At 43.0% G+C, this 25,439-nt stretch overlaps 4 protein-coding genes across 9 annotated transcripts; 2 read left to right on the top strand and 2 right to left on the bottom strand.

Annotated features, from left to right (window-relative positions):
• The first annotated feature begins 11 nt into the window (after nucleotides 1-11).
• On the top strand, nucleotides 12-7,901 carry slc19a1 (solute carrier family 19 member 1). Of its 2 annotated transcripts, none has more exons than XM_037091634.1 (6): nucleotides 12-143; nucleotides 1,464-2,090; nucleotides 3,651-4,431; nucleotides 5,611-5,803; nucleotides 5,943-6,084; nucleotides 6,573-7,901. In XM_037091634.1, exons 2-6 carry the CDS (start codon nucleotides 1,812-1,814, stop codon nucleotides 6,765-6,767), a joined length of 1,590 nt encoding a protein of 529 aa, XP_036947529.1. In that variant the 5' UTR covers nucleotides 12-143; nucleotides 1,464-1,811; the 3' UTR covers nucleotides 6,768-7,901. The 2 variants fall into 2 exon arrangements, with proteins under 2 accessions (XP_036947529.1, XP_036947528.1); XM_037091633.1 differs by lacking the exon at nucleotides 12-143 and adding an exon at nucleotides 150-607.
• A 1,179-nt stretch (nucleotides 7,902-9,080) lies between these two features.
• Nucleotides 9,081-16,286, bottom strand: LOC119015597 (carcinoembryonic antigen-related cell adhesion molecule 7-like). Of its 2 annotated transcripts, XR_005073399.1 has the most exons (12): nucleotides 15,981-16,286; nucleotides 13,345-13,500; nucleotides 13,111-13,236; nucleotides 12,814-12,974; nucleotides 12,433-12,526; nucleotides 12,233-12,343; nucleotides 12,120-12,140; nucleotides 11,711-11,731; nucleotides 11,572-11,598; nucleotides 11,414-11,473; nucleotides 11,165-11,282; nucleotides 9,081-10,858 (listed from the first exon to the last, which is right to left on the bottom strand). XR_005073399.1 is itself a non-coding variant. In XM_037091752.1 (11 exons), exons 1-11 carry the CDS (start codon nucleotides 16,036-16,038, stop codon nucleotides 11,263-11,265), a joined length of 855 nt encoding a protein of 284 aa, XP_036947647.1. In that variant the 5' UTR covers nucleotides 16,039-16,285; the 3' UTR covers nucleotides 9,081-11,262. The 2 variants fall into 2 exon arrangements, 1 of the variants encoding a protein (XP_036947647.1); XM_037091752.1 differs by having other exon boundaries at nucleotides 9,081-11,282; nucleotides 15,981-16,285.
• A 940-nt stretch (nucleotides 16,287-17,226) lies between these two features.
• LOC119015594 (cytochrome P450 4F3) lies at nucleotides 17,227-22,276 on the bottom strand. Of its 3 annotated transcripts, none has more exons than XM_037091744.1 (15): nucleotides 22,045-22,276; nucleotides 21,191-21,292; nucleotides 20,841-21,097; nucleotides 20,316-20,460; nucleotides 20,112-20,165; nucleotides 19,816-19,943; nucleotides 19,391-19,512; nucleotides 19,157-19,303; nucleotides 18,910-19,021; nucleotides 18,470-18,536; nucleotides 18,263-18,392; nucleotides 18,035-18,168; nucleotides 17,876-17,940; nucleotides 17,654-17,736; nucleotides 17,227-17,581 (listed from the first exon to the last, which is right to left on the bottom strand). In XM_037091744.1, exons 3-15 carry the CDS (start codon nucleotides 21,042-21,044, stop codon nucleotides 17,377-17,379), a joined length of 1,596 nt encoding a protein of 531 aa, XP_036947639.1. In that variant the 5' UTR covers nucleotides 21,045-21,097; nucleotides 21,191-21,292; nucleotides 22,045-22,276; the 3' UTR covers nucleotides 17,227-17,376. The 3 variants fall into 3 exon arrangements, with proteins under 3 accessions (XP_036947639.1, XP_036947640.1, XP_036947641.1); XM_037091745.1 differs by lacking the exon at nucleotides 22,045-22,276 and adding an exon at nucleotides 21,719-21,856; XM_037091746.1 differs by lacking the exons at nucleotides 17,227-17,581; nucleotides 22,045-22,276 and having other exon boundaries at nucleotides 17,822-17,940; nucleotides 21,191-21,691.
• On the top strand, nucleotides 21,814-24,964 carry LOC119015592 (insulin receptor substrate 1-B-like). 2 transcript variants are annotated; one of them, XM_037091742.1, is made up of 6 exons: nucleotides 21,814-21,955; nucleotides 22,305-22,758; nucleotides 22,880-23,129; nucleotides 23,253-23,502; nucleotides 23,589-24,162; nucleotides 24,302-24,964. In XM_037091742.1, exons 2-6 carry the CDS (start codon nucleotides 22,313-22,315, stop codon nucleotides 24,702-24,704), a joined length of 1,923 nt encoding a protein of 640 aa, XP_036947637.1. In that variant the 5' UTR covers nucleotides 21,814-21,955; nucleotides 22,305-22,312; the 3' UTR covers nucleotides 24,705-24,964. The 2 variants fall into 2 exon arrangements, with proteins under 2 accessions (XP_036947637.1, XP_036947636.1); XM_037091741.1 differs by having other exon boundaries at nucleotides 24,299-24,964.
• Nucleotides 24,965-25,439: the final 475 nt, after the last annotated feature.

Genomic DNA, 25,439 nt, shown 5'->3' with positions numbered 1-25,439 from the left:
CCATTTGATAAATAAAGTTTTACCGGCTCAAACACGTAAGCCCAACTGTAGAACTACCTTTCCCAGAAGCCACCGCGGCGAGGGACCGCCAGCAGCGGTGGCGTTGCAAATTAAGCGCTGCAGCCTCTGATGAAGCACGCGAGGTATGTAACGATACTGAACTTTATGTCCCCTCAACACTTACGTGTAAAGTAAAGTGGCGCTCTCTGAGCGCTGAGCTGGCTTGTTGTTTTGTCAACGAGCTGCCTGTCACTTCCTATAATTATTATTTTATTGGGTTTCTCTTTTTTCTTTGCAAAGAAAAGCAACAAGAACACATTGTTGTTGGTCGTATCTGCTGTTAGCCCGGCTTGCTAGCTAGCTATAGCTACACACCTGGAGCATTAATTGCGTGGCGGGGTGATTTTCCCCCTCATGTCTGTGTGTTTGTCGGACACAAACGAACCAAGCAGAGCCAGATTCAGCACACTAGCAGCTAACAGTTGTAGCCAGTTGAGCGCTGGCATGCTAACATACTGTGTTACTCAGTGACTAGCTTATGTATGTTGTTTACTTAAAACCTGGACATGCAACTGAGGACACGTAATTCATCCCTCAGGCGCACACGGTGAGTTTTTACACCTGGTTTTCACTTTATAACATAGAAAGTGAAATAACTGAGAAAATGTGTGCCGTATGAGTTATCTAGGATATTAACTCACTCACGTTTAGAGCTCTGTTAAGTCATTTTTGTGAATATTTGCTGTAACTTGACTATTTTTGTGCCAAGAGTCGTTCCATGCAAACTCACCCAGACTTAAAAGTTTTTCCCAGCTCATGTCAGGGATTTACTGAAGAAAAATCCTGCAGAAGTTTATGTTAGATTCACTGGACCTTGCTGTACTCTCTACTTTAAAAGTATCCTCAGGATTTTTTGGGTGTTAAGAGCAGATTTCCACCCAATCCACTGACGGCCAACTAATTTATTTGTTCAGATCTACTATTTTCTGATATTTTATCCTGCAAGAAATCAGTTGAATAGGAAACTATATTGCAGATTTAATAAAATGTATAATAGGGGCTGCGAATAAAGATTATTTGCCGTCTTTATTAATCTCCTTGATTATTTTTGTTGATGAGGTGATCAGTTATTAGTTTAAGATGATGCCCTCAAATGTTTTTGTTTATTCCAAAACCCAAATATATTCAGTTCGCTGTCACAGAGGAGTAAAGAAACTATGAAATACTCTGATATGAGAAGCTAGGATCAGAAAATTGTGGTGCTTTTTTCTTAAGATGACCCGAACCGTTAAATTGATAATGAAATGATTGGATCTGATGCTACTTAAGTGTTTATCCCTTGCAGTTGTTATGATCTAAGACAATGTTGCTCCCATAGTAAATAACACAGCTGTGTGTGCTCTAATGTCAGCTGCTCTGCGTCAAAATAGTTTGCCGAACTGACAACATTGTTATCTTTTCAGGTTGACAATGACACCAGGCCCGGCTGCTGGTTAGCCTGCTCTCACAGTGTGGAATGGAGCAAAGGTCAACACTTTCTCTTACATGCGAGAGGCAGCATGTAGCACTTTAACTACATTGTCATCACCCCTGTTAAATGCTTTGCTCTCACTGTTCCATCACCATCATCCTTCTCTGGCACAGAGATGCAGAAGAGCTGAGGCGAAGTTGTCTAAACCACACAGCTGGGTTTGTTTTTATTAATTTCATGTTGCACCAGTTTTTCGAGACATATAAAATCCTCACATGGTGATCTGAACGAGCAGAAGAACACACTCAATCACAGCGTGGTTCATACGCCTGCTGACACAATGGTGGCGGAGGACACGGCATTAAGTGGCGACCTGTCAGACGGCGAGAATGAGATGGACCTGAAGTTGCCTGCATGTGAAGACGGAGACGTGGCTGTCTCTGCTTGTGAGGCCCCGTCTCCCTCAGATGGCCCTCAGGAGGAAGCAAGAGACCCCAGAAAGTGGAAGTGGGCCGTGGGGTTCTTGTGTTTCTATGGGTTCATGGGATCGATAAAGCCCGGGGAGCCATTTATTACACCGTATCTACTGAGCGCTGAGAAGAACTTCACCAGAGAGGAGGTCAGTAGAGTCTGAAATGTGTTCAGTCATGTGAAAGTTTATTTGTCTCTGTGTGAAGGGATACAACACCAACTAGTTTATACTGTGAGATGAAATCCCAGTTGCACAGAGCTGCACGCCTTAACCCGTGAGACTCTTTCGTAAGTGGTCATACATCTGAGCACTCATTACACAGCAGAGGTAATGAGTGCCACCAGGGGAGTTTGCTGATCCATCGTACTGTGGTCAAAGTTCAAATTCCTCCAAACTGGGTCAGTCAGTCTAATAGGCTTGTGGAGGTTCAGGTTATAGATTGGGATCAGTGTGTCTACAGGTCCTTAAAAAGTCTTAAATTTGAACGTCTTTGTTGTTAAATGTCACAAACGTTACAACAAATGTTACTTTTAATCAAAATGAGTCAAGCTCCTCGGTGTGAAAGTCCACATTTCTAATGCTACAAATGTTCCAACCAACCACTGAACACTTCCTGCAGTACTTGAATTATAAACCACATGATTTGTCCAAACAGCGGTGTTGAATTTGGCTAAAAATGATCTCAATAAAAATTCTTTTAATCGTGTGATTCCTGTAGACAGCCTGTGGGACGATATCTCTATTTAGTTAGCTAGTGTTTTTCTTTCTGAGGTGACCATGCCCTCGCATCAGGAGTTGATACCTTGCCAAGGTGTCACAGATTTGCTCTGTTGGACACACCTTAGTGTTCTATCTAAATCAGTGCCACAATCCCATAAACTCCTGTATTTATGATATTCCAGGGAATACACTGTCCTTGAACAACTTAATTCACCCCATATCACCTGTTATCTACCACAACTAGAGCCACATGTGTAGCCCAGCTAGAGTTGCAACAGTGTCAGATTTTCATGGTGCGCTAATCGTCTCGGAAAATATCCGTATACACAATGGAAACACAAAGTAGTGACTTCTTGTCTCTATTCAACAACTGGCCCCCCTCAAAAAAACTTTAGCTACTAAATGGCTAAAATCTAATAAGAAATAAATGAAAAATAATAACTGAATATGTCAATTTTCTCACACCAGTACTGTGTATTTGATTTTGATATATTTGATTAGCAAATATTTGTATTTTATAACAAGACACTTTTTGCCCCTCTCTGATTGTCAGTTAATATATTTTAATAATTGAAGTTGTTAATGGCGATTAATCATTAATAACCCTAAATGATGTCTAAGGAGAGATAAGTGTACATAATTTCCTGATCAGGCCACTAAATGGTTCATGGTCATATTAACAGTCATCATCACTGGAGATCATTTGCCTGAGGAATAAGTGCTGTCTGCCAGATAAAACTGCAACTTAATATTATTTTAATTTGTGATTACTTTTATAATTAAAAAATGAATTGTGGCGTCTTCAGATTGTTTGTTTTGGCCAACCAACAGTTCAAAACCAAACATCTCGTCATTTAGTATCATGAATGATAAAGAAAAGCAGCAAATCCTCACATTTAAGGAGCTGGAACCTTTAAATGTTTGAAACCTTTATACATTTTTGCCCGTTGATTTCTCATCTTGATCTCACCCGTCTGTCATTTCCAGGTGACCAATGAGATCACCCCCGTGCTGACGTACTCCTACATGGTGGTGCTGGTGCCGGCGTTCCTGCTGACGGATCTGATGCGCTACAAGCCGGTGTTGATCATCCAGGGCGTCAGCCAGGTGGTCATCTGGCTCATTCTGCTCCTGGGCACCAGCCTCCTGGAGATGCAGTTCATGGAGTTCTTCTACGGCATCACCATGGCCTGCCGCGTGGCCTACTCCTCCTACATCTTCTCCCTGGTCAGTCCGACCCTCTACCAGCGCGTGGCGGGATACTCCCGCTCCGCTGTGCTCTTGGGCGTGTTCACCAGCTCGGTGTTGGGCCAGCTGTGCATGTCCGTTGGCAACGTCAGCTTCTACACCCTCAATGCGATATCGTTGGGCTTCGTCAGCTTCGGTATGCTGCTCTCCCTGTGCCTCCCGTGGCCTAAACGCTCCCTGTTCTTTAACCGGTTGAGGAATCAGGAGGAGAAGAAACTGGCGGCAGCAGCAGCAGCAGCAGCAGCCAGCAAATCTGAACTGGACAAAATAAACCCGAAAGACACTGTGCCGTCCTCAGCATCACGCTGGAAGGACTCTGTTGTCCTGCAGATGCTGCTTGAGGTGAGAAACGTGTTGAGGAGGCCCAACCTGAGGCTCTGGTGCCTGTGGTGGGTGTTCAACTCCACAGGCTACTACCTGGTGCTGTTCTACGTCCACATCCTGTGGAACAAAGTCTACCCGGCCAAGGAGAACAAGCACGTCTACAACGGGGCGGTGGAGGCGGCTTCTACCCTGCTGAGTGAGACATTTCTCAAGCTACTAAACTAGTGCGAACTTATCTGAGTTTCACGCTCAGTGTTCAGACAGCGGTTGGTTTTCAGTTTCACAGTCCTTCATGCTTTTTTGTATCAGCATGCGACCCCTCCTTGCTGTCTAAATTTAGACAATGAGGACGACTTGCTGTGCAGCAACAACAAACATCAAACCCTTCAACAGAGAGCCAGGAGAAAATCTTTGTTTTTTTTTTTATTAGGAGTGGCCTTCTTGCACAAAGTTAGTCTGAAAACTCTGAGACGCAAAGATCAGAGAAAAGCTGTGCTTAAGAAGAAGGCCTCAACAAGAAGAGCTAGTTATACACATTGATGTTATGAAGCTACTATTTTCATTACAGATTTGTTTCTGCAGGTTATTTTCATGATTAATCAGTTGATCATTTAGTCTATGAAATATCAGAACATTTTGGCGTATTCACATGGCTTTTTTAAAAAAAATTTGTCCAACCAACAGTCCAAATACTCCGAGCTGAAACCAGCAAATGGTTGACATTTTTGCTCGAAGAGTGACTGAAACAATTGTTGTTTTCGATTGACTAGTCATTCAACTAACTGTTGCAGCTCTGGTCCACAATATGAAGTTTGTTTTGTCAACACAAATCCAGGAAATGTTGGTACTTAGTTGAATTTTACTGACACTAAGATTCTGAAATACAAAGAACAGAGATAAACTGTGGATGATTGTATGAAGCATCAAACTCAAACATTCTGGAAAAAGCATCATATTTGCACAGATAAGATGCACAGTGTTAGTTGACTGTGTGGACTTCTCTCCTCTCTCAATGGTTAGGAGGTCAAGTAATTGATCTTCAAGCTTTATTCCGCCAAGTGATTACATCATCCGGTTTAGTCATCCGTAAGCAGCCTTTAAACGGCTGTCAAGGACAAAGGTAGCCGTTTTTAAATAAATAACCTGGACGTCATGTGGAAGCAGTAAAAGTTACGCTGTAAAAGCTAAATGATAAAATAAAAAATGACGTCATAGTTGTCAGAGGTTAGTGAGTTGTCAGTGTTGATGACAAGAGAGCTGATTTGACGTGTCTTGAATATTACAGATTCAAAAAGTAAAATATTTATAACACGCTGCTCCAGATGACTCGAGTTGTGGAAATGTTGACATTTGCTCGACGTGCATCTCTCTACAGGTACGCTGACGTCCTTCACCGCAGGCTTCGTGAAGATCCGGTGGAACGTCTGGTCCGAGCTGGTCATCGGTGTGATCACAGCACTGCAGGCTGCTCTGCTGCTGCTCATGCTCACCACAGACAACATCTGGGTCTGCTACACGGCCTACGTCCTCTTCAGGGGCTTCTACCAGTTCCTGGTGCCTATCGCAACGTGAGTGCCAGATAAAATCTTTTATTTATTATCTTACTGTGGAACTACAGAAGCTACTTTCTATGATCTGAAATCAGTCAGTTCAATATATTTTTTTAGATGTGGGCTCTGTGCTCATCATCTTTTCGCCTCTCCGTAGTTTCCAGATCGCCTCGTCTCTTACCAAGGAGCTCTGCGCCTTAGTGTTCGGCATCAACACCTTTTTGGGGACCATCCTGAAGACCATCATCAACCTGATCTTTGCTGACAAGAGAGGTCTTGCGTTGGATGTTAAAAGTCAGGTAGAAACAGCCTGCTGCCAACTTGACTGTTTATTTCATGTTTTATATCACTGTTAATACACAGACCCGTGTTCTAAGTGCTGCAAATTAAGTAATTAATTGAGTTTTAATAATTTATGATAAGGGGGAAATATGTTGTAGATAACATCATAGGAACTAACGTTCTTTTACAGCAGACTCTCGTCAAACACAGGTGGAACAGATTACATTAATTGCTGCATTAGAGCCGTCGTTAAGGTGCTTAGTTCCACCTGTGGCTTCCTGCTGAAATCAGAATATCCGCAGTGGAAAAGGTCTGCAGATCAGTGCTTCTGAAGTTTAGTTTGGAGTTATTGAGGAAACATGTTAAGAACAATATAGATAGAAAGAAAAATGTGTCAAACATTCATGTAGATTTAGTAAACAGACCTGTTTTTTTTAATGATATTCATTGATTTTCTTTCATGTCTTAAATCTGATTCCAAGAAGTCTTTATTCCTCTCTTGCAGTTCATGGTGTACTTTGTTTACTTCACCATCCTCACCGTCGTCTACTTTGTCTGCGCCGCTGTGGTCATCATCCGTCACTATAGAAACCAGCCCGCTGGGGGAGGCGGGACCGGCGAGCAGGCGACGTCCACAGAGCTGCACCCCGTGGCTGCAGAGGCAGAAACGCTGTCTAACGGCAAAAGTGCCAATGCATAACGACGTCAACATCTGATCTTAATCTAGATACGTTTCTCGTGGGAGCTCCTCAGACTCGGCGGGATCAATCAGTTTCTCCGTCTGATGCTGGAGTGGTTTGTTCAGTGTTAGCTGCTCTGCCTTAATCATAGAAGTGCCTCACCCTGCAGGGCTGCAGGGCTCTTTGTTGTACAGTAAATTCTTTTTTAAAAATTGAATATGAAACATTAAGTGCTACCATGGCTCGTCATATTGTGGCAGATCATCTACAACACAGAGAGGGACCATTCACACACTGAGAAGATGCTGAAACTGTCCTGTGTCAGTGACAGTGAGCTTCACGATTACTATGTGATCACCAAGTATTTACCACGGCAGCATTCTCTCATTGACACTCCTATTGTATTGGATGTTACAGCTCCTTGATTATATGTTATTTGATAAGAAATTGCACCAGTATATCAGCTTTGATTGATAATCACATCACATTGTTATATAATCAGCGTTGGAAGGGTGTCTCCTTCTGCAAACCTTTGTGTCGGTTGAGTTGAAGCTGTTTAATTTGCTCTGTCAGACACTTTTAACAGTTTTTATTTGGCAATAAGTCCAAATACACAGCTTGACACGGTTGTTAATATGTGACCTTTTTCCCCTTGCATTAGTTTTTAGTTGTATCTTGGGTGAAGATGCCTCCTGACAGGATTGATGATGCACTAGTCAATAATCTTGCTGCTAGTTTGCTGCATATGACTCTACAAACCAATCGACCCTCAGGAAGGGCTGCAGCTCTATTCAAGCTGTTTTAAATGCAGGAGGCAGTTAGTTCAGTCCTGCAGACAACGTAGGAACACAGTGTTACGTGATGCAACAGTGCAAACACATCGAGTCGGTTTTTAAAATGTCCATTTGCTTTCTTAAAAAGCAGATTCTGAATCAAGAGGATATTTCTTACTGTAGAGACGACAGTAGTAACTAAGTTTTGAGTTGGATTGTACTTAAATTCAGAATGTATAGATGTTTTTTTATATACATATTTGATTTGATAATTGAAGAGAAACTGTGAACCTGTCTGAATGCTGTAAAAAGGAAACACTGGCGTCAATCAAATGTTTATTTTTTATTCACGAATAAATAACGTTTGATGGATAAAAGCTCCGTGAGGATTTGTTCTTCATTACTCACCTCATTAAACACACAGTATTTAATTTTTTAGTTAATTTTTAGTTTTATTCATGTTATTTTTAGTCACTTTGGCTGAATGCCCTCCTCACTCACTCTGAATTTCTCCTGGAAGGCAACCTATGTTTGTAAAGTGCAGAGAACCAGTTTCACCATGCTGAACATTGTCTGGCGTGATAAAAATAAAGCAGCTTCTTCTCGTACTTGTTGGTTGTTTGGTCAGCTGCAGCTCGAACAGCCTTTTGATTCTCTCTTGTTTCTCTGCTCGTCTAAGTGGGAGTTCAGCTTTCTTAATCTGGAATGTTTCTACAGCTGGACATGGTGACGTGATGAACCCCAGCTGAGATTAATCTGTTGTTCATAGACCTGGTTTCTCCTTCTGTGAAAAGTTCTTTTTAACATCATATCAGTCTTATATCACGGGGTGAAAAGGACACAGTGGAGTTGTTTGCTGTCGGAGAGTCACCTTTGGCCTGGACAGCGTTTGAGTAAGCAGTGATTCAGCTGCTCACACAGATGGTTAGTTATTCAGTGTCGCGTTCACATGAGATGATTCAGCTGTTCTTTTTCTTCCAGTTCTAAAAAAGTACATTCAAGCAGGTTTTACTCAAATTTTGCGAAAGGAAATTCAGCCAGAAGTTGCGAGAAGATGCAGCTTTTTAAAAACGGATATTGTTCCCCACTTTCTTAATTAATGTACAAAACAGCAACTTGAAATCATCCGGCTGCTTCCTCAGACTCACACAGCCTCTCCCTGCCTGTTGCCTCATTATTATATCAATATTATCATATATATATATTATTATAGTGTATTAATAGCAACATGTACAAATCCAAGATCTGAATTCTGGCATTCATTACACAAACAAAAATTCAAAGACAAACCAATGGAGATATATCAGAATATATAAAGTAAATGTATATATGTATTATCATAAGGATATTGTAGCTGCAGCTGCTTTTTTCCACATGCAGTTGTAAGCAATGACCCACAGGACACACAACACCAGAGTGAAGTGTGTCGACTTGCTGCCCCCAAGTGGTTCAACTTTGCACCACCTTTCCACCTTCATCTTGCTGTATGAAAGAAAAAGACATTTTTTAAAAATGTTAAAAAGAGATGTATGTGCAGATTGACAAACACAAAAGACGTGATTTCAGGGTTGATTTTCTGGTGATTTTATTAAATATATGCTTTATAAAACACTTCCTCAGACAGAGCGACGGGTCACAATAAATACTAAGCTAATGGGGTTTGAATAAGTCAATGTGTCCTTTTTCAATTAAAAAACATAGATGCCACAACTCATTCATGACTAATGCTTTGGATTAAGTAGTGCTGCTTGGCATGTTAAAAACTACTTCCACAAATAAACTTAATAACATGGGTTTTAACCTTCTCTCGTGAGAAGAAGCCTGATCCTTTCAGCTTTGTCGAGCTTTAAACTTAAAGAAACAAAATCAAAGAATTGGAGGAAAGGAAAGTTAAAAGGTGTAATTTGTAAGAAATGGCCAGAATGAAAGATTCACAATAGTGTGACTGCTAACTGCTGTTCACTGCACTCTTTGGCTGGAGGGACTAGCTGCCGTTAGCAAGTGGCCTCAGTTAGCTGTGGAGCTAAATGTTGCACGGTGTGTAGCTCTGTGAACTGAACACATATTGAACCAAAGATTGTTTTGGTCACTTTTACTTTAATGTCCAAATGTGTTTTAAGACGAGTGAACAAGAATATTAAGCTAATCTTAGTTTGGTCAGAGAGGAACTTGAATTCAGTTCAGTAAAGAAAAAAAGATGTAAAAATATTTTTCCTTTTTAGTGTTTGTGAGTTTAATCTGTTTACTTATTAGGTAGTCGGCATCCTAACTTTAGTAGACATCCTTGCAACACAGAACATGGGCGTCTGACATCTGCTGTTTCTTCACACTCTGTTGAAATTAAAAGTGCAATTTGTGAGAAAGGCCTAGATTACAAGGTAGCTCCAAAACAAACAGAAAAAGGTACTGACATAACCGCTAACTGCTGCTCATTAAGGTCTTTGTAGTAGAGAGTAGCTGCCGTTAGCCATGGAGCAAAACGGTGTGTAGAAATATTTTCTCTCTAAATTGAGGGATTATTTCGATCTAGAGGTGATTACTGACAAAGACTGTGTTGGTGAATTGACTCTGAAGTGTATTTAAAATGAGTGAGCAGGACAGTTAAGCTCGTCTAATGGTTTACGATTGTATTCTTAAACCAGTAAAGAAAAAAGGTGTGAAAATAGTTTGTCTTTCACATCAACATGCATGCTTCACACTTTGTTGATGTGAGTTTCATTTATTTATATTAATCTAACTAAAAATTCTGGCCACATCTTACACATTTCCCCTTTAAATGACAAAAAACAAACCTGTCTTCCATTTAAAAACACGTATACTGCAATGTACGCACAGAAGCCACGATCCCTCAGATGCAGAGTGCACATTCAAATACAAAACAAAGACGAGGACGAGTTAATTCTGACATGAGAAATGAGCATAAACCCCTAAAAAAAACTGCAAATAGGTACGATAAAAATACATGATTGACCGTGTTTGATGTTGACATCTCACAATATACTTTGTTCACATTAATGCTCATCGCACACACACATACACACACACACACTAATCCAAGGAGCCAGCAGTAGAGTTATGTACAATGCCTTTCTTGTTGGCCCAAAGCAAACAATGGCATCTCTTTCTCCCCCTCCTGCTCTCAGCGCACTTCCTGCCCACATGCTCTGAGCTCTCCTGTGACACTGTGAGGCTGCAGGAATCTGCCACCAGACGTGCTTCCAGTCACAAAACATCCACTGTCAGAGGGGGATTTTTAATGAGCTCGAGGTACCAGGTACCCGGAAGGAAAGGAAAACACTTTGCATGTTTCCTGGTATTGTCTAAACTGTGAGGCTCCTCTGTGGAGAATCGAGAGACGAGCATCAAGAAGACATGAGGTGTGAAAGCATTTCTCTCTATCTGGGTTTTTATTACATTGTGGGCTAATAAATCTGAAGGCTCGTTGTCTAATTTTACATCGTGACAGATGGCTTAAATAGTTCCCTTTTTAGTGTCTTTTCAATGAGAATACGTTTAGAAAGTAGCTTTAAGATACGTTCCCTCACTTTCTGTTTTAAAATGAGTTTTATATATTTGAAGCATTAGAGCTGGCACTGCTATGACCCGATCTTAAATAATATGTGTAGTGTGAACACAGGACAGACCGACGCTGAAGTGGGAGGCAACTTCTGGATTTCCTCCGGAGCTTCTCAGATCGTCGTGATTCACACCTGACAGACCCAGACAGACGTCGCGCAGCCGCTTATGCCATCGGTGTTTCCTCTGACGAACGAGAGAGGCAAAAAAGAGTCACACGCCGCTAAAATGGTCACATGGTTTGCAATAGTGAAATATTAACACAAATACAAATGATATAAATTGTTATATGTAGACACAAGCAGGTGGTTTCTTACCTTCTGCTTCTCCCTTCTCGCGACGAGCAGTGGTGCCATTAGATTCAGCAGCTTCTCTCGCTGGATTCAAGAAGACAAACACATATAAACGTCAATTTGTTCGTCAATATAAAACATTTAGAGAAAAATAAAGGAACCCGATTAAAACACAAACTTACGTGGCCTCTCCTGCCTGCTCCAGAAGCCTAGCAGACAGTAAGATAAACAGAAAATACAGCACATACGATGTCTGTTATTAAAGTTGTGAAGGTACAACAAGATACAGGAATAACGGTACAAAGAGTTTTTGGTACTGACCTGCTTCCCAGGGCATGGACTCTGCACGGAGGGAATTACAACAGAGAATATGTTAATTAAATAAGTCAGTATTCATCACTGTTTGCTAAAGAAGTTCCCCCATCATGATGTCTTGGAAGCCATTACAGTTTCTATAGTTATCACATTTTGTATGTCACATTTAATTTCGTCTTCTTCTCAACCAAAGATCACCAAGTTTTCAACTAGAAATCATGTTGAAATCCCAGTTGGTGCTCACTGGGTATTGAATCAGGAGACCTGGCATCAATGTGGTTTATGTCAGGGAGCATAAAAACATAAAGAACATGCAGCATTTTCACAATTTCTTCACATTTTACAGACTAAATGATGAAAATAACCATCAGATTATTAAACATGGAACTATTTGGCTCCTTAAAAGTATTCTTACCTTCTTGGAAGAACCACATTCCTGGAAGAAATACAGAAAATGATAGAAATGTCATTTGTCAGTCGCAAATACTGGCGTATAAAGTGCGATAAAAAGCGCCCAGAGGTTCTGACCTGCTTTCCATCTGTGAATTAAAACCAGCACCAGCACAGGAGCCAGCAGACAGATGAACACGGTGAGTGCTGTGGTGATCTTCAGGTTTCCTGCTGCTGGAGTTTCGGGCGCTGTGGAAAGACATCAGCAGCAAAACGTGAGGCGTCACAGAGTTTCACACGTCAGAGGATAACTTGGTTTGTGAGGAGTGATAACCGACGTGTGATGAAAGGGTTGGTGATTGGCTGGCTTCTCTCCTCGCTGACTGGATTCTTCAGCATGCAGCTGAACTCTTCGACGCTCGAGTGGTTGTCCTGAGAGCAGAGGGAGGTTTATTACCAAAGATTCATACACATTTACTTTTTACACCGCTTTGTGTCATAAGTACAATTAACATCAGACATTTCAAGACTTTTTTAACACACTATCTTTACTGTGTGTCCCTACATACTGCCAGCTGTCATTTTGGTGAACTTGGTGGTCTAGCAGCGAATCTGCCCCACTGACATCGTGAAATGCTCCACGGGGTGCGACTGCCGCCACCTGCTCTGACCTGCAGTACCTGTGCAGACCTCAGATCTGATGTGTGAGGATGCCACACCTTTGTAATGCGTTGCTCCTTGCTCGCGTCGTTCGACACAATGGCTCCTAAATGCCACGTGTAGGTGAACGGATCAGTGCCCGTGGTGTTTCCATCGCAGGTCAGAACACAGCTGGTCTCGTCGTCACAGGACTTGGTAACGGAGGGCGTCGGGACGGGAGCTGTTGTTATTGAGACACAAACTTAGACATGTGTTGTGTTTTGCCTTGATTTAACCAGATTAAATCCAATTAGGAGCTGAAGTTAGTGAGGCATCTTGATTAGCCTTGCTAAGCCGCATGTAATTGATCCACTTACAGATGACGGTGAGACGAGTTGAACCGGCGCCGCCGCCGTTGATTTCCACTGTGTACAGTTCACTGTCGCCTCGAGTCAGTCCTGTGATCATCATCGCTCCGTTTGAAATGTTCAGGCTGCCACGTTCTTTGACGAACATGGACGATGTTAACGTTAACACAAGTCTCAGAAAGAAATGAAAGTGTTCAGCATTCATTAACAACCCTGAATGGAGCTAAACTCAGCTCAGCGTACCTTTGAAATGACGATATTTATCAATATCCGTCCCGTCCCACTGCATGGCCAGGTTAGGACCTTCCTTCCATGTAATGCTGGTGATGGGGCCGGTCACAGAGGCGGCGTCTGGTCTGAGGACGACTTCATCGCCCACCTTCTTGTACAGCGTTTTCTCTGCGAGGACAAAAAGAAGCTAATGTGCCTTTTTCACATATTTGAAGTACACTTCTTATGATAAATCTTTTTATTGGAGGATCAAGGATGTTACAGTTTACAGGAAGTGAAACAGTTCTCCAGTTTCATTTTTGAGTATTTTCTTCTTGTGCCACTCTACGCTTCACGTTCAGTACCGTACGTCTCAGTTCACCGTGATCATCTGGTGCTTTAGTTACTTTACGAATGAAGACTTTTGCACACTGCACATATGCAAATGTACAAGTACAGCTGAATGACATGTCAATCAATTGATAGACTGCAACTATTCTAATGACATTTCAGTAATTTTTCATGCAAAACAAACATCTATTTTACTTAAAGGAGATTAAGCATAGACCTATTCTTTCACTTCTGGACATACGACGCCTCTCGCTTCTTGAAAAGGTTTCTTCTTGTTGAACAGGTCAAAGTCTGCACCAACAGAAGTTCCTCTCTCCCACAGAAAACTGAATGTTCTGAGCAACTTGAGCATTGAAACTTGTAAACCTATTAAAGTAGAAAGCCAAAATAAAACCATGAACCTGAAAATGTCTATGAGGTCCAGTCCTCCATAGATCTTAATTAAAATAGCTTTAATTTGATCATTTATCCACCACAGATCAGTCAGATTCCTGTCTGATAACAACAATAAACCATACAGAAATAGCCAGTCGTCTTGCTGATGGTCTAATGTAGATTATGAAGGTCATATACAGGCGTGTGACACTGCATATTCTTAGCCCACAGCTAAAAGCATTATTGAAACCGTCTTAGCTCCACAGGCTCCGGAAAGCCCTCACATACAGCGTGAAAAGCCAAGTAGAGGAATGAGCTTGTAATTGAGACTCGTCTCCACCAGTTTAAAGCTGAAGCTTATTTACAACGCAGAACTTTTTTTTTGTAACTGAGTCTTTCAACAGTGTGGTTTAAGTGGTATCACCTCAGTAGACGATCTGAGCACTTCCTCAATCACTTCTGTGCTGAAACGAGAGGATGTTTGACAAGAGTGTGTGCTGCTGCTGAGCCGCTTTGCTTCATATGGAGAGGTGTGTCTGTTATTTAGTCCAGCCTCACTTACAGAAATAAGATGGACAAAATAATAGAAATGCCTTGAAAGCAGCTTCACGTAAAAACTGAAGACTAGAGCCTTTGTGAAGGGACGATCCATCGCAGGACTGTTGTAGTAAAGCGCTTCAGTCTTAGCTAGGTGTCACTGATTAACTGGCTGCTATTGCAAGAACACAACTATTTACTTATGTTGCTTTACAATTAAGAGAAAAATAAGTGAGGATATTGCATTTGTATAACTGTTCTGTATACATACACTGCAGTACGTCTGTTCTATGCGGCTCAACTCTATGAAAGACCCACCTCTGTTCTCCTTTTCTGAACTGACCCGGCTGTTCTACGTGTTCTACTGCTGGTCTTTACCCACCATAAGGGTGCGCTCACACCTGGCCTCAGGTGCTCTGAACCGTGCTGAACTACGCTGGTCCCTCCTCCTTCGCCCCCTGCTGGCCTGCGCCCGCATTTCTCCGGCCGAGCGCGGTTACCTCTCGCACATCAGTCATCCAGTCGTAGCACGATGCAGAACAACACAGGAACATTATGTGGCTCACTTTGTGTCATTTTGTGTTCTTGATTGTGCAAGGCCGCGTAACATGCACGATTATACTTCACGCCCAACTTGTGTACGGTACCGTGCCGAAGCAAACCTCTTCCAACCCGTGCCGGGGTTCAAGAAAGTGGAGCGCTCACACCCGTCAGACAAACTGGACTTTGCCTAGTGGTGAGTGCTTCCCTCAGTGACTATATACACACAACTGATGACTATTCAACAGAAAACTCATCTTGTTAGTATAATGTGAAATCACCAATAGTCATCTCTATGGTGCTGTTATCAACATAAAAGTAGGGCCCCTTTGGTCAGACCTATTGTGATTTTTAATTTTCCCCAGCAGTCCTGGCATTTATGAAGTGCTTTTAAAAAGATTTCAAAATTGGAATTGCAATTTTATTTTAGGCTCATGTCGTCCTGGTCTAAGTGGAAATTATCTTTTTGTCAACTTTTGTCAAAAAACAACTTTTATGCTCATAATTCTGACTTCTTATCTCATGTTCATGACTTATGACAATAGGATCAAGCTCAGTTTTTAGATCTTTTCTTCTGGCACAAATGAGCTTCCATACCTTTGTGTCCCATCCTGCTACATAACTCTTCTGCTGTATGTTTGATTTCAGGTCGCAGCCCTCATGCAGAGTACTGACTCATAACATACCTACACCGAAACCTGCATTAATTGACCTACATGTGGTTTTACTTTGGGTGGGGCCACTGGTATGGTGGGTAAACGACACTACTGCGACACAACCTGCATCTCTCTTTGAACCACAAAAACACGCTTTTCAGTGCAATATAAACAGGTGGGGTTAAACTCAGCTGGCAGCGAGGAACTTACCGGGATCTGCGGACACGACAGCCAGCAAGACACACGCCCAGCCGGCCACCCTCATCATGGATGTCCACAGACGGCAACTCCTCACAGTTACACGGTCAAAAACAACAAGAAACCCGAACTCCTGCTCTCCCGAACCGAGGCAAACATGTCAGACAACCTTATTTAAAAGCTAAAAAACATTACGAGCTAACATTTGTATGCTAGCTCTGACAGAGGAGCGTAGCTGCTGGCTGCCTGGTTAAAAGTGAAAGTCAAAGTTTCACCAGTTGCCTGGCTGAGTCTCCGTCTCTATTGGGCGCAATTTCTGTTTACGGATGATGGCGAGGGAATGCCCCGCCCTACTCTGCCTCCGATTGGCTGACCGGATATTCTTACTCTCATTCTAACCAATCACCACTCTTCGTGCCTAAATCCCACCCCATGAAGGGAACTGGTACTTGCCAATCAAAGGGGCGCAGTCCTTCGCCATCCTAGGAAAATAATGAACACATTATATTCACAATGCATTTATCAAGGCATCTAAAATGGTTCAATAATCACTTTAGATGTGACACTGACTAAAACATACATTTTACTTGTGGAAAAGCGTGCAAACAAATACAAATAATGCCCACATAATAATAAAACAGCACTCTTGCTGCCTCCTTGTGTACAGATTGTGTTACTGCAGCCAGAAAATCTCACAAAAGCGCTTTCTCTATCACATTTACTGTGAGATAAAAATCACTGTGTAATCATCTTTAGAAATATTTTCTTCCTAATGCATGAACAGCCCTGTGATAAACGCATCATCTGTCCCCGCAAGTATATTTTCACTAAGCTCTCTAAGATCCGTGATTATAAGTTTCAATCGTGTGAAGTGTTTCACTAGCCTGGAATTTCAGCATTTAAGACTATAAGATGGTGTCCATTGTGTTTTCTGGCTAAAAAGGGCAGTGCCAGCTCATCTGCAAGCTCTTTTTTGCATTAAAAAATATCGGTGGGAAATATAAATAAATAATTCAGTGTGTTCAAACTCCTCTAACCTTTCAAAAGAGCCCAAAACCTTGTTGGTACAAATGGTTGAACAACAGCTATAAATTCACTTTGGGCCAGACTGTGATAGGTGTTTAGTGTAAGTGTTAATTTAACATATATTTCTAGAAATCATAACTTTCAAAGTTACTTTTTCCTCCCTGCAGAGACTCTGGATTGATTTAATCAAATGTAATACAGTAAAAAGTGGTCAATGATTTTCTGAGTCATGTCATTGGAACAATAATTAAAATATATTAAAATCAAAAGAATATCGAAGGCTGACAAACTGCTTTATAGAAAACAAAAGATACACATTCATTTGGAATCAGTACAGTAAACAATAATCCAGTGACAAGATGAGAACTAAACTTGTTTTCGTTCAGGCGTCTTCTTGTTGGATCAGAGGCTCCACCTGCAGCCACAAGCCTCCCTCAGCACGCAGGACGAGCTGGGGGAGACGGCGAACTCCTCTAACGCTGCCGCCGAGTTCAGGGTTCACCCCCGGCCTCAGACGAAACCTGAGCAGGGTCAACGCCACGACGACTCGAAGCTCTGCCAGGGCGAACTTCTGACCGATGCAGTTCCTGTGAACACATTCAGGGTTCTCATCAGATCTTATTTACCTTAAACGACAAGCTGTAATGAGGACGCTGTACCTTGGGCCGGAGGAGAAAGGGATGAAGGCATGAGAAGCCAGGCTCTCCTTGTTCGTGGGGTCGAAACGCAGCGGGTCAAAGTCCTAAAAGAGAGGTAATCACACAGATCAGACACGAGGAAACTGTGAAAAAGAAGAGAAGAACATATTGAAGAAGATATTGCTTAACTGAAAATTGTAGTACTTGAGTAACAGTACTTAGTTACATTCCATCCCTGCTTACATGTGGGTTCGTCCAAACATCAGGGTTGTGGTGGGTTCCATAAATGCTGACCAGACAGATAGCACCTTGGGAAGAATAACAGATGGTTGATGGTAAATCCCTTAAATTGACTGTTTTACAGATGGAGTTCTGCATGTGGTCCGAGTCTGCCCCTCTCACCCGTCGGTACAGTGCAACCCCCTGGCAGTGCCATGTCCTGGGTGTACCTCCTCGTCACCGCCTGCACAGGAGCGTGCAGCCTGAGGGACTCTCTGATGCACATGGTGGTGAAGGGAAGGTTAGACAGATCCTCCCTTTAGATAAACACACACACACATGCATATATCATCAAAACAAGACCTTCAACCACACTTAACTGTAGTGCGTTTTTTTTTTTTTTTTCCTGACCACTCCACTTTGTGTCCTTCTCGTCCTCGCATCAGCTCCGTCACTTCCTGCCTGCATTTCTCCTGGTAGTGGTCGTGGCGCGCCAGGTTGTACAGCGTCCAGCAAATGGCGCTGGCCGTTGTGTCGTGACCTGTGGAGGAAACAGTCGGAGGGGTTTCAGCTAATCTTAAAAGGTGGACAAACAAGTGTTGCTTTAAGGAGTCTCACCTGCGAACATGAAGGTGTTGGCCTCAGCCTGGATCTCCTCGTCTGTCAGGCCTTGTCCGTCCTCATCCTGCAATAGTACAGAATTACCCTTTAAGTTTGTTTTCTCCATTTTTCATTCATTAAAGGGACATTTCACCCCCAAAATGAAAAATAGATACGTTTCCTTTTCCCTTTAGTGTTACTTATCTGTCTCAGTTGTTTTGGTGTGAGTTGCAAACTTTTGGAGATATCAGCTGTAGAGATGTCTGCCCTCTATTGAATATAACAGAACTGGATGGCACTCGGCACGCTTCCTTCCAGGTATGGACAACGGGCTAGCAAACTAAGCTAACGAAACTCTACAACTCAAACCAAACCAAAACATAACACTACAGGTAAAAAATATATGCATTTTTTTTCCTTTTGGGGGTGTCCCTAAAATATTCTTCTGTCTTCCCAACCTTTGTCAGCAGTATGATGTCCACAAAGTCTTTCTTCCTCTGTGGTGCTGTCTCAGTCTCCCCCTGTCGGCTGATCAGGGCCCGGCGCTTCTGAACCACCTCCCTGGTGAACCTGCAAACACAGCACAGATACCAAGTCTGTGATGAAATATCTCAGACATCTGATTCTGTTCCCTGCTTCTTCTTATTGTGTTTTAAATTACTGTTTTTTTTACTGTTTGTTGCTGTACTTTTTCTCAGCAGGTACCTGTGCACGATGCTTAAGGCCTTCTTGAATCGTTTCCCCTGCTCCGTTTTCCAGTAAATCCAGTCACAGTGGTGTAAAATCCTTTGGCGTCGATCTATTATCAGGTCGCTCAGCTCCACGATGGCCGACACGTACTCGCTGGTCGACCTGGAGGGAGAACATCTTTTTGAAGAAATGGAAGAACGGGAAGGAGGAGGATATATTTGTGGTACACAGTAAAGATGGTGCGCTCACTGCTGGCAGTTGCTGTTGTAGCTGAAGGCACATTTCAGCAGACTGTCCAGGGTCATCAGAATGACCTGGTCAAACATCTCCATGTTAGTTGTGCCTTCTGCCACCAGGCGGCACCACTTTTCCTGAAAGACAAAAAAAACAGCCATGTTTTTCTTCTGCTAATTGGAAGACTTACACTTCTGATGACATCGTTGGACAATGAAAGTGAGGCCAAAACATATTTTGCAAACAGACAGCTTTTTGAATGTTGATATGTTGATAATAAAATCTTAAGTTATGAGAAATTGCATATTCTTTTCTTGTAACAAGTAATATTTTTTCCACTACCAGAACCCCTGACAAAGTCTGTGCACCAATGTCCTCAATAAACCTAAAGAAAACACTAATCTTTCTCATGTCTGTCTTCAACGCTGTGCGTGCCTCACATGCATGGTGTCAGTCGAGGTGTTAAAGATGGCGACGTAGTTCTTCAGGATGTCGAAATGAAAGGCCGGAGTCAGCAGCCGCCTCTTGCGAGACCACTCGTCCCCGTTGCTCAGCAACAGACTCTGTCCTGCAACATCAGGGTGATAAAGGGTGGAGGCGAGGATGCAGATTGATCCATAAATACAAGGAACAGTGAAATATATTTTAGTTTAATTCATATGTTTTATGAACATGGAACCATATTGGATTACAGGTGAAAGTTGAAAATGAGAGCATCATGGTCTATTTGACTCACCAAGCCATGGACGCAGATGTCCGTAGATAAGCTCGTCTTTCACTGTGATGCTGGCTGCATGGTGGGAAGTAAGGAGGATAAAAAGGGAACGATGAGAGTTTAATCAAACTGTGGTTTTACGTGTGATGTTAATAGCTCCAATAACAGTCCTGCTGGTGTGACAAAAACATCACATTTAATTAGACTGGCGGGCCGTCATCGTACCGGGAGCCATTAGCAGAGGTTTGACATAGTCTGGGTGGAAGAGCCTGACCATGTGATAGAACGGGCCGAGGAACCAGCTGCAGGAGTGTTTGTACGTCTGCACCAGTTCATCCACATCCAGGAGGCCTTCCTCTGTGCTCCGCATCTGAGGCGCAAATGTAATATATAATGATGACATCACAATAATATGCACGATGTTTAATGCAGTCCTATAAAGATGGGTAAGGTCTCCTCATCAATACAAAAGAGAAGATGATTGGATAGTGATGTGCTGGGCAGAGCTCTGGAGGCATAAACACCTGGAGTCACGTCTGATTCTGCTCTGATCCAGAGCCGTTTACTGCTGAAGCCCATTTCTGCTCTATTAATCACAAAGAGGACATTTTGCAATAATTTGCAACACTGACCACATTCTGTTGATTGCGAAATTTACAGTTAGACTTCCAGATGTATTAATAAATTAAATTGCCATCGTCACCTTAGATGAAAAATATAAATAACACCTCAACTGTTAATGTGTCCTACCTGGCCCAGGTGGCCTAGAATCCAGGAGTTTGCAGGTGGTTTGCTGAAGCAGGACAGCCTGTGCATGAACCAGGCATGTCGCACCAGCAACCTCGCAGTCCAGGCCGCGACCACAGCTGTTAGTCCTGCCCCGACCACAAACAGGACCTGACCGAGGCCCGTCCAGCTGAGGACCTGAGAGAGGACGACCTGGAGGAGAGGCATCCTCGGGCAGAAAGTATTCAGACGTCCAGGTTGTGTGACACTCTGCTGCAGCGCTGTTGGTAACGAGAAGTTGTAAATGTTGAAACCAAACCGTTCCAACTGATTATTTCAACAGGAACAAGTGCTGTAAGCATGATAAAACACACCTCTTCCTCTGTCCAATAAAACGACCTTGTGTTATGTTGATATAGGCTCAGCGGGGAAGACAGGATCAGAAAATCAGATGTCCCCAGACCCACCATGGAGGACTGGGGATAAAAAGAGATTTAAGACCTTTGAGATGAAGCACCTGCGATCTGAACTGTAACATCATTTGTGAGGTTGCAAACCAGCACAGAAACACCAAACAAACCCCAACAACATTATGCAATCAAAAGTCAAAATAACTCTTATGATTATAAGACAAAAATCTCAATTATGAGATTGAAATATCAATATTATGGAATGAAAGTGTAAATTATAAGGTAAAAGTCAGGATATGAAATAGAAAGTTAACATTAGGAGGAAAAAAAGGTTGAATGAGTCAAAAGTCATATCTATGATATCCAAAAGCCAAAATGATGAAATAAAACTAATTTCTATGTGATTAAAGTGATAAAAGTCACAACTATGAGATAAAAAAAAATCTCAAATATGAGAAAAAAGTTAAATCATTAGTCAGAATCACAACTCACAATTATCAACACTTTTTTTTTATTTATTTCTAACTGAGAGTTGGGTTTTACGAGGAGCTCCTGAATGCCACACTGATTGGCACCAGATGCACCTGAGCTGACGCCTGGCTGAGTCTGAGGACTGTCACACTAGAAGAGTTTCTAAATCATCGTCTGAGTCCTGCAGGAGGCCTGACGTGAGAAGCAGGACAGTCCGTGCGTGTTTCCAGGTGTGATGTTTGTACCAGAGAGTTTCAGGTGAGTTTTAATTAACCAGTTTTGCTCCAGTGTTGTGTGTCGCCAACTAATTATCTTAATGTCAATTAGCCCTTGTAGTTGATGTTTACCAGATTCCGCCATGTTGGTCTCCATGTTTACTCTTCCTGACTTGGCTGAAATAAGGGTTAGGGTTAGTCAAATGCTTTTCTTTTTTAATTAAATATTTTTGCACTTTATATAAATATTAAAGTGCATTAAGCTCTTCAGACAGGCATTCATTAATACATAATTCATTTATAGACTCTTTAATTTAAGATGTATTTTATAATTAAAGACAAAATCATGCAGGTCCAGTTTCTCATCCTCCTCCTCTGTGTGCATGTGGCAGGTCTTCAGATGAAAATGGATGAAGATGCAGAATCTCCACCCGCCTCCAGCTCCCCTCTGTCGTCTGTCAGCTCCACACAAACATGGCTGCCGGCTGTGTCACCTGTGCGGCCTACCTGGATGAACGGTTGCAAAGTGGATCCTGGGAACCCTCACGTGGGGACGCAGTCGAGTCCTCCGTTCCCTTTCTTCGAGGAGCTCTTCTGCACCAGCCAGAGGTCCAACACTCTGGCCCCTCTGGCTGGCGCCCTCGTGACCTCCTCCGGGCCGCAGAGCGACGTGGTGAAACAGGGTTACCTGGGGAAGCTAGAGCGGAACCAAAGAAAATATTTTGTCTTGAGAGCAGGAAGTCACACCGGGCCGAGCCGTCTGGAGTGGTACCGGAACAAGGAGAGGTTCTCAGCGATGGAGAAGTCCGCTGGTAAAGCTGGGCTGTTTAGATCGAGCAAGCAAGGGTATGTTATAATAACTTAAACCAATTAAATGTAAAAAAGCAATTTGTTTTTCAGGTGTCTTTAAGGTGACTAAAGAAACTTTACCATCTGAAATTCTGTTCAACTGATTCCTCCCTCACAGGGTGATTTACCTGAGGTGCTGTCTTGGTGTGAGCCGGACTGGCAGCACCAGGAAAGGCCACACGGTGGCGCTGTATGCCAAGGATCAGACGATGGTGCTGGCTGTGGAGGACCAGGAGGAACAAGAAGAGTGGTATCTGGCCATCAAGAAGCTGATGGAGGAGGAGCGCAGAGATGAGGAGCATGGAGAAGGCTTTGATGAAGAGGATGATGGGTACTGCACTCTGCCCCCTGCTGCTTTCTTCAAAGAGGTTCAATCAGACTTTTATATTTTCTTTCTGTCACATGCAGTTGAAATTAAGTTAGTTAATACACTTTTAAGTCCTATTAGCTCTTCATCAGATCCCTGTTAACTCCCTTCACCTCTGGCTAAGGTTTGGCCCGTCACCGTGAAGCCCAGAGATCTGGGTTGTTCCAAGTCGCTGGCAGGGGAGAGCCGGCTCTGCCTCACAGCTTCATCCCTCCTCTTGGTCAGAGTGGGAGTGTGCAGTGATTTGCCTTCGGTGACGATACCGTTGTTGAGCGTCCGTCGCTTTGGCCACTTGGACGGCTCGTTCTTCTTGGAGCTGGGCAGGTCGGCGCCCAACGGTCCTGGAGAGATCTGGATGGAAGCCAGAGACCAAGGTGATCAAGACTAAAAGATGTGGTGATGTTTACTAATTTATTTCTTACCATAACATTGTGACTTGTCCTCTTTTTGGTCTGGACAGGAAACCCAGCAGTAGCCCAGCACATTCATGAGGTAGTTCGTGATACAGTACGGGCGCTACGGGCTCTTCCTGACTTCAGCCGGTCGCCAACCTCCAACCCCAACCAGCTTCCAGTCCTTCTGGCCTCAAAGCGATGCAGACCCAAATACAGAGACAAAGTGGTGAACGTGAAACCGCTCGGTGCTCGTCTGGTCCCGCCGCCCAGAAACCCTGATAGTCCAACCCAGTGTTACCCAGAGTCTCGCAGACCAGATCCTGAATCCACTCTGAGCCCTGTCAGATCCCATCAGAGCTCCACGTCTGAGACCAGCAGCTACATGGAAATGAAGACGGACCATCATCTCCCAGTGAACGAGCAGAGGGAAAACGACTGTTGGATGAAGGTCTGGGAGCCAGGTGGTGAGGAGGAGGAGGAGGAAGAGGAAGAGGAGGAGGAGGAGGGCCGGGGGTACATGATGATGTCACCACAGGTAAGCAGTTCATCCGTGCTGCCTCAGGATGACTATGTGACCATGGCGAGCCCGTGTAAACACGACTGGCCCGTCTTCTCTTCGCCTCAGACATCCTTCAGCAGGTGAGGATAAATACTCTGTTTCAAAAGTGTTTTTGACTTTGCCATTGTTTAAGTACAGTTTGTTTCAGTAAAATAATACCCTGTTACATTTATCAGTCCAGTGAATGTAAGAAAATATACATCTTTGTGTCCCCAGCAGCTCCACCTCTGATGGCTACTCTCCTCAGCACCCATCACATCATCAAGCCAACGAGTGCAGCCAGCCACACTGTCAGTCAGAAACAGAAGCTGACCAATCACAGATGAGCATCAGCTGCTCCGCCCAGCCACAAGATGACGCAGGACAGCAGCAGAACTCGGCCGAACACAGACGACTCCCAGCACCGAGCAGCACCACTCTGTCCCCTGTGAGCGGTGTCGATGTGCTGATGGGGACAGCTCCTTTTGTCCCATGTGGTCCAGGCTACACCAGGCCGGTCCGGGCCAGTCCAGACTCTGGTTCAGGTCGGCCTGGTCGACTCCAAGCTGTGTCAGCCCGCTCTGTCAGAAGACACCGGCTGTCGTTGTATCTGCCTTGTTGTCTGCAAGCTGAGGACAGATAACATGAACAGGAGCAGTTGATTTCTCCTGTAATTAATTAAATATTTCATTGTGACTGTTGCTGGAACATGTGACAGAAACTTTCATGTCTTCCATTGAACACCTCGGTGTATGTTTGAGAAAAATAGTCTTTGTTGACAATGTTCTTTTGTGTGGATTGAAACGAGCCTTGTGTTAGTTTGGGTCTAAACCACACAGCACTTGAAGATGCTCCGCTCTTCTCAGAAAAAGATTTAAAAAATAAAGTCACATGAATTCACAATTTGAGTCCCTTATTGACAATATTAACACAACTTCATATGGCTCAGGTTAGGACTTTGGATGTTTTCCACCCTGTAGAATTGTCATTATATTCAATAGCAAAGAACTTTAACTGATATAAATGGGCTGGAGTTAGAGATATTCTTATGCTGACGTGTTCTTGACTCAGTGAGCTTGCTCACGGAGCTGTCTTTGAGCCATATCATATCCATATGCATGCTCTCTCTTCATTCAAATGACGGTAGTGTATTCCAAGCTGTCAGGATGTTCCCCCTGTTTTAAATGGTCAAATTGAATGATACAAGCATGAATATCACAGTACTTATCTGATACTGTTACAAACAATCATTTTGTGGATGATGTTCATATCTTAGTGTAATGTTTTTAGAACTAGATTGTCTCTTATTCGATACACTTTATTATATATCATCAGCAAATATAACACGTATTCATATAGCAGTGATTCCCCCAGTCAT

The sequence above is a fragment of the Acanthopagrus latus genome, chromosome 24, assembly GCF_904848185.1.
Source record: "Acanthopagrus latus isolate v.2019 chromosome 24, fAcaLat1.1, whole genome shotgun sequence".
In the NCBI taxonomy this organism is placed as follows: Eukaryota; Metazoa; Chordata; class Actinopteri; order Spariformes; family Sparidae; genus Acanthopagrus; species Acanthopagrus latus.
Note: the sequence above shows the minus strand (reverse complement) of the source record. Positions and strands in the feature narration are given on the sequence as shown.

What these genes read in the sequence shown, in the direction of transcription:
- slc19a1 (XM_037091634.1), top strand. Translation starts at nt 1,812, where the DNA reads ATGGTGGCGGAGGACACGGCATTAAGTGGCGACCTGTCAGACGGCGAG. An exon ending in AGAACTTCACCAGAGAGGAG is followed by an intron (nt 2,091 to 3,650) that starts GTCAGTAGAGTC and finishes TGTCATTTCCAG; the next exon opens with GTGACCAATGAGATCACCCC. An exon ending in CGTTGGATGTTAAAAGTCAG is followed by an intron (nt 6,085 to 6,572) that starts GTAGAAACAGCC and finishes CCTCTCTTGCAG; the next exon opens with TTCATGGTGTACTTTGTTTA.
- LOC119015594 (XM_037091744.1), bottom strand. Translation starts at nt 21,044, where the DNA reads ATGCCTCTCCTCCAGGTCGTCCTCTCTCAGGTCCTCAGCTGGACGGGC. An exon ending in ACATCTGCGTCCATGGCTTG is followed by an intron (nt 19,944 to 20,111) that starts GTGAGTCAAATA and finishes CTGATGTTGCAG; the next exon opens with GACAGAGTCTGTTGCTGAGC. An exon ending in GGGTTGCACTGTACCGACGG is followed by an intron (nt 17,941 to 18,034) that starts GTGAGAGGGGCA and finishes ATTCTTCCCAAG; the next exon opens with GTGCTATCTGTCTGGTCAGC.
- LOC119015592 (XM_037091741.1), top strand. Translation starts at nt 22,313, where the DNA reads ATGAAAATGGATGAAGATGCAGAATCTCCACCCGCCTCCAGCTCCCCT. An exon ending in CTGCTGCTTTCTTCAAAGAG is followed by an intron (nt 23,130 to 23,252) that starts GTTCAATCAGAC and finishes CCTCTGGCTAAG; the next exon opens with GTTTGGCCCGTCACCGTGAA. An exon ending in GATGGAAGCCAGAGACCAAG is followed by an intron (nt 23,503 to 23,588) that starts GTGATCAAGACT and finishes TGGTCTGGACAG; the next exon opens with GAAACCCAGCAGTAGCCCAG.
- LOC119015597 (XM_037091752.1), bottom strand. Translation starts at nt 16,038, where the DNA reads ATGATGAGGGTGGCCGGCTGGGCGTGTGTCTTGCTGGCTGTCGTGTCC. An exon ending in AGGAGCAACGCATTACAAAG is followed by an intron (nt 12,527 to 12,813) that starts GTGTGGCATCCT and finishes CTCTGCTCTCAG; the next exon opens with GACAACCACTCGAGCGTCGA. An exon ending in CACCAACCCTTTCATCACAC is followed by an intron (nt 12,344 to 12,432) that starts GTCGGTTATCAC and finishes GTCTTTCCACAG; the next exon opens with CGCCCGAAACTCCAGCAGCA.